The sequence below is a fragment of the Vombatus ursinus genome, unplaced genomic scaffold (assembly GCF_900497805.2).
Source record: "Vombatus ursinus unplaced genomic scaffold, bare-nosed wombat genome assembly UNPS02014820.1, whole genome shotgun sequence".
NCBI classification, from domain to species: Eukaryota; Metazoa; Chordata; class Mammalia; order Diprotodontia; family Vombatidae; genus Vombatus; species Vombatus ursinus.
Window position 1 is genome coordinate 27,160,699 of NW_020954598.1, and position 6,200 is coordinate 27,166,898.

The window sequence follows — 6,200 nt, forward strand, 5'->3', positions numbered from 1 at the left end:
GTGACCGTGGTGGTGGTGGTGGTGACCGCGGCGGCGGCGGGTGACTGTGGTGGCGGCTGCGGCGGCGGCGGTGACCGTGGTGGTGGTGGTGGTGACCGCGGCGGCGGCTGGGGGCGGTTGCGGTGGTGGCAGGAGCGGGCTGTGTAGAAGGTACGGGTCTAGACAGTGTCAAAAAATCAAGGACTCACATCGGGGTGGAGCCAAGATGGCAGAGTAAAGGCAGGGACTTGCCTGAGCTGTCCCCTAAACCCCCACCAGATACCTTTGAAACGTGACTCTACAGAACCAAGAGAATGTTGTCTACAGTCACAGTCACAGCGATGTGCGATGACTAACGCTGATAGACTTAACCCTTCTCAGCAATTCAAGGATCTAAACATCTGCAAAGGTTTCATGATGGAATGCTATCCACATCCAAAGAAAGAACTATGGAGTTTGAGTGCTTCCAGCTCCATGCCGAATGTGCCAAGGGGCTGAAGTTGGTTGTGGACAGCTCCAAATGCTCATCTTGGGAGACTGTCATCCTGAAGGCAATGAAGAGCTGCAGAGAGATATTCCGGAATCCACTGCTCCATGATTTATCCTTCATTTATATGGCACTTTGAGGCTTTCTTTGAAACAGAAAACCAAGGCCGAAGAGGAAGTGGCTTGCCCACGGTCATGGTGGCGTAGAGTTGGGACTGGAAGCGAAGCGGGCTCTGCTGATTCAAAGATTCCCTCCACCCCCACCCCATGCCAGATGCGGGAAGGGCAGGAAAGGAGTTCAGAGACCCCTGGATCTCATCCTCCCATTTCACCGAAAGTCTTCAGCCCTTATCCCCTGCTGCCGGGGTCCCCTACCTTCCTGGCTCAGTCTATCTACTCCCTAAGAGCTGGGGGGCCGGGTTTGAATGCTCTGGAGGGGCGGGGCAGGGCAAAGGAGGTGGAAGGAAATCATTTTGTAAACCTTAAAGGGTCTGGGACTGACTCTTTGCTCTTTGCTACAGGAAATTCTAAGATGGCGGAGCTCCTTCCACCAGGACCCGTTGGTGTTGGCTTCTCTGAACTTACGGCCTTAAAAATTTGCCTAGAGAGCCCAGAGTTCTGCAGCAGCCGGATGGCCAAGTAGGTAAAGTACTGGATCTGGAGTCCCAAGAACTAAGTTCAAGTCCTTTCTTACAATCTAGGCATGGGACCTTGTCTCAGTTTCCTTAACTGTGGAATGGGGATAATAACAGCACCTACCTCCCAGGGTTGTTGTGATCATCAGATGAGATTATATTTGTGAAGGGCTTTGCAAGGCTTGCAGGGCTGTATAAAAGTTAGCAGCACTTGAACCCAGGTCTTCCTGGTTCCAAGGCCAGATCTCTATTACACCACTCTTTCCACCAAGCCTTAAAAGTATTGTAGAAATGACCCCATCTTCCATTTCTATAGTTTGAAGTGCAAGAAGTAGGCCAGTGTAGCTGTAAGCAGGGAGGGCCTGGTTATAAAGAACTTTAAATGTCAAATAGAAGACTTTGGTTTTGATCCTGGAGGCCATGAGGAGCCCCACTGGAGCTTAATGAGCAGTGGATTGACATGATCATACCTGCTCTTTAGAAAAATCACCTTGGCAGCACAGTGGATAGAGTGCTGGCCATGGAGTAAGGAGAATCTGAGTTAAATCTGGCTTCAGACACTTATGCTGTGTGACCCTGGGTGAGTCATTTAACCCTGTTTGCCTCAGTTTCCTCATCTGTAAAATGAGCTTGCTTAGGAAATGGCAAACCACTCTGGTATCCTTGCCAAAAAAACCAAATGGGATTACAAAGAGTCAGATATGACTAATCTACAAAACAAGTGAGATATTTGAGGCAGGGAGACTAGTTAGAAGGCCTTCTTAGTAGTTTAGGTGAGAGGTGACAAGGGTCTGAATTAGACACATGGCTGCATGAGCGGAGAGAAGGGGATGTATATGAGAGATGTTGTGAAGGTAGAAATGACAAGATTTGGTCAAGGCTTAGATATGTGGGGTAGGAGGAGCTGGGGATGATACAGAGCTTATGGGCCTCAGTGACTAGGAGGATAGTTGTACCTGGACAGTCAAAGAGAAGTTCAGAAGGGAGGTTTCTTGGGGAAAACAATACTGAGTTTGAGATGCATCTGGGTAGTGATGTGCTGGCAAATGTTTAGCTCTGATTTGTAACTTTTGCTGATTTTTGAGTTGTAAATTCTCACTGAAAATTTAACAATTGGCTCTTGAAGCCAGTATGAGCTGGCTCTAGCACAATTCAGCTATAGATGTTCAAGAGGCAATTGGAGGTGTATACCTGTAGCTTAGCAGAGAGATTAGGGTTAAGCAGAGAGAAGTAGGAATCATCTGCATAGAAATGATAATTGAAATCATGGGAGCTGATGAGATCATCAGGTGAAATAGTGTAGAGTAAGAAGAGGAGGGGGCTCAGGACAGATCTTTGAGGACATCCACAGTTAGAAGGCCTGGCATGGATGAGAAACCAGCAAAGGAAACTGAGAATGAAGCATTGGGCAGATAGGAGAAGAATTAGGAGATTTCAGTGTCACAGTCCTAGAGAGGAGAGAATATCCTGAAGGAGATGGTGATTGACAGTGTCAAAGGCTGCAAAGAGGTCAAGGAGGATCAGGATTGAGAAAAGACCACTACATATGGTCATTAGATCACTGGTATCTTTGGAGAGGGAAGTTTCTGTTGAATGATGAGGTCGAAAGGCAGATTGCTGAGCAGTTAGAAGAGAGTAGAGAAGTGGAGGCACTGAGTGTAAGTGGTTAGGAGTTTAGCTATGAAGGGAAAGAGAAATGGGATGACATTACGGGAATGGTAGGATCATGAGGAATTTTTAAGGATGAGAAAGACATAGTCATTGTAGGCAGCTGGGAAGCGTCCAGTAGATAGGGAGAAAGTAAAGATGAGAGTAGAGGTGATGTTGACGGTGATCTGCTGGAGAAGATAGGACAGGATGGAATCAAGGGTGCATATAGAAAGAATGATCTTGGCAGGAGGAAGGACTGCCTCATCATTTGAGACCCCAGTGAAGGAGGAGATAGTGGAAGAAGGTGTCTGAAATGATGTTGTCCTTCATTCTCAAAGAGGACCAATGACATCACGAAGTGATATCTTGACTTGCTCGTGAATTGGATTTGAGTGAGGCAGATCTGTGCAAAGTCGTCAGCCTCTCTCTCTCTCTCCTTCGTCCCCTAGTGTGAGGGCAGGAGATGGGAAGGACAGAAAGACCATGAGCCAGGCACTGATCTCATTAAGGAAGGAAGGAAAATGTCCTGGAGGAGGAGGGTTCTGTAGATCAGAGCCATCAGAATCTAAGTTAGGGGATAAATTTATATATATATATGTATTTTTTTTTTCAAGGCAGTTGGGGTTAAGTGACTTGACCAGGGTCACTCAGCTAGTAAGTGTCAAGTGTTTGGTCTGAGGCCAGATTTGAACTCAGGAGCTTCTGACTTCAGGGCTGGTGCTCTGTCCACTGCGCCACCTAGCTGCCCCATAAATTTGTATATTTTGAACCTCAAAGGAGGATAGGCTGTTTAGGGGTAGAGGGAGAGTCTGGAAGTAGCACTGGAGAGCGAGGAGTTTTTGGACTCCCCAACTTTGACCAGTGAGTTAGGGGGTGTGAGAGAAAATATGCCAGTACTGGAAAGGTAATTAGGATTAATGTCATCAGGAAGGAGCCAGATGTGGAAGGAGAAATATAGGAAGAGGTTTAGGATGAAGAGAAATCTGTTAATTATGGAGCAGGCATTCTAGAGGGAACAAATGGAAGTCCCTTGAGTTTGCTGAGAATTCCTGACTGAAGACGGCACAAGGAAGGGGAGGTTTTTCAGATCTTTATCAGAGCAGCAAAGTTACCAAGAGGTTTGATACCGTGTTTTTTAAAATCCCAAATTCATTCGGTGAATCAGCTCTGCTTTTGGAGGGTTCGGTGGGATGGACTTCCACAGCATTGCAAATCTGGAGTGAAAGACCTCAGAGACCCTCTAGTCCAACTGAGTCATTTTTCACAGATCAGAAAGCTGAGGCCCAGAGAGATTAAGCTTCTTCCCCAAGGCGATGTGAATAGTAGGTGTCAGAGCAAGGTTTAAACCTAAATCTCTAAAGGGAGAGCACATGCTTTTTCCATTGTGCCACAGAGCCTCAGTAGAGGCTCAATAGAGTGTGGTTTCTCCCATCCCCAAGGTCATATTTGGAATTTGTGTATTGGGTTAAAATTGTTGTGTTTGAACTATAGAGGTTGGGAAATCTAAATGGGAACCACTGAAACTTCTTACACACACACACACACACACACACTAGATTATGTGGGGCCAGCTTGGCTACCCATCACCAACCTTCATTCAGTCACTCTTTTTGAGAGACCCATTTATTGAGCACCCACTACATGCAAGGCCCTGGGCAGGACTCCTTGATGGATACAAATATAAATAAAACATCATAAAACAGTGCTTTCCCTATGGGTGCAAGGAGGGAAACAAAACAGGTTTACAGATAAGCATAGAAGGAGGCAGAGTTTAAATAGTTTCATAGGAGGAGAAGAAACCTTAAACAGGTACTGAGGGTGTACAGAGAAATCATACCCAAAATGGAAAATTAAGGAAGGCTTTATAGAGGAGATAACATTTGAGCTAGGTCTTGAAGAACAGGAAAGATTTCAACAGGCCAGGACGGAGACAGGGATGGTAAAGAAGTCATTTTAGAAAGAACAACTCAAACTAAGGCATAAGATAAGGAAATACGGAACACATTCAACAGGATCCAGTTGAAGTGAATCACAGCACATGTAGGGAAATAATAAGAAGGAAGGCTGGAAAGGTAGGTGGGTGCCACATAATGAAGTGGGACCTTGAATGCCAGGGTGAGGAATTGAACTTTATTCTGTGGTCAGTCAGGAACCATTGAAAAAAATTTTTTTTATCAGAAGAAGGACATGGTGAATGAAGCCTATGAATTAGGAAGAATAACTTGGTTTATAGCTATAATGTGGGAGAGAGACCAGAAGTTGGGAGACCAGTTAGGAGATTATTTGAGTAATTCAGATGAGAGGTAATAATAATGTTAATAACTTGGAAGGCAGCATAGTAAGGTGAAAAGAGGGCTGGATTTGGAGTTAACAGACTTCCTGCGTTTAAATCTTGGCTTTGCCTCTTTTCACCTGTCTGTCTTTCTGGACCTGGATTTCCTCTTCTGTAAAATGAGGGTTTTGGACTAGATGATCTCGGAGGTCTTTTCTAACTCTAACCCTATGTTGAAGAGAGTGGTGGCAAAACCCTTTTCAGATTTTTGCCCTTTCTAGACTTTGAATGTTCAATTCCAAGCTTGTGAAGAGTATGTGAACTTTGAATGTTATAGTTGTTTGAGAAAAACTCAGAAAAGTGACTGAGCAGGTGATGGAGACAAAGAACTTGCCCCTTGGGCCATAGATTATCTCTAGCTAGATCATAATTAATGCAAGTTTGAGTAATGTGAAATTTGATTTAGTATGAATTATAAAATGATACCAAGTTACAGTTAATATGAACCAAAATTTAATTAATGCTACACCTTTGGTCTAGTTGAGAGTTTTAACAGTCTTTTATCTGCATGTGTTTATCTGCAGGTGTGTGTGTGTGTGATATGCTGCTGTGTACCGTATCGTCGAAGTTGTTTTAAAAAAAATCCTTTAGCAAAATAGGCAAAAGGAAGAGTACTTCAGGTGGAAACACTGCCAGTGCGAAAAGGAAAGAGACTTGTTATTACATCAGAGCAAAAATTTGATGTTCCTGACCAGCGTGAGCGTTGTCAGAGTGACTCTGAAATACCACGAGATGCCAGAATGCTTGCATCTACAATGTGGAATATTATAAAACACAAAGGCAAGGTGGAAGACAAAGGTAGAGTTGCATCAGCTTTTTGTGGTTGCGAACAACTATATAGAATCGTTACAGTGATAGAAATGGAGAGTCTTTTAGTGGTAATGAAAAAAATCTATTCCTCTTAGCAGAACATCCATTCAAACAAAAGCTTTAGGTTTATTTAAAGCGTAAAAAGAAAATGGAAATGAAGTGGGTAATGAAAAAATGTTAACTGCAAATATTGATTGCTATGACGAAAATAATTTTAAGAGGTAGATAATACTAATCAACACATTTTTAATGGGCATGAAACAGACTTTTTTCTGGAAAAGGATATCTTCCAGAATTTATATTTATGT

General features: G+C 43.9%; 1 protein-coding gene across 5 annotated transcripts in view; it reads left to right on the plus strand.

Annotated features, from left to right (window-relative positions):
- The window catches only part of LOC114024013 (zinc finger protein 445-like), a 29,382-nt gene extending 23,188 nt beyond the window's left edge, over positions 1 to 6,194 (plus strand). For 2 of the 5 annotated variants that reach the window (XM_027836831.1, XM_027836830.1), the window contains exons 8-9: positions 987 to 1,104; positions 5,607 to 6,194. In XM_027836831.1, coding sequence (XP_027692632.1) covers positions 987 to 1,058 — 72 coding nt within the window. In that variant the 3' untranslated portion in view covers positions 1,059 to 1,104; positions 5,607 to 6,194. Of the gene's footprint in view, positions 1 to 986; positions 1,109 to 5,606 lie in introns of those variants that run through there. The other 3 variants (XR_003566858.1, XR_003566859.1, XR_003566857.1) reach the window with 2 other exon arrangements.
- The last annotated feature ends 6 nt before the right edge of the window (positions 6,195 to 6,200 follow it).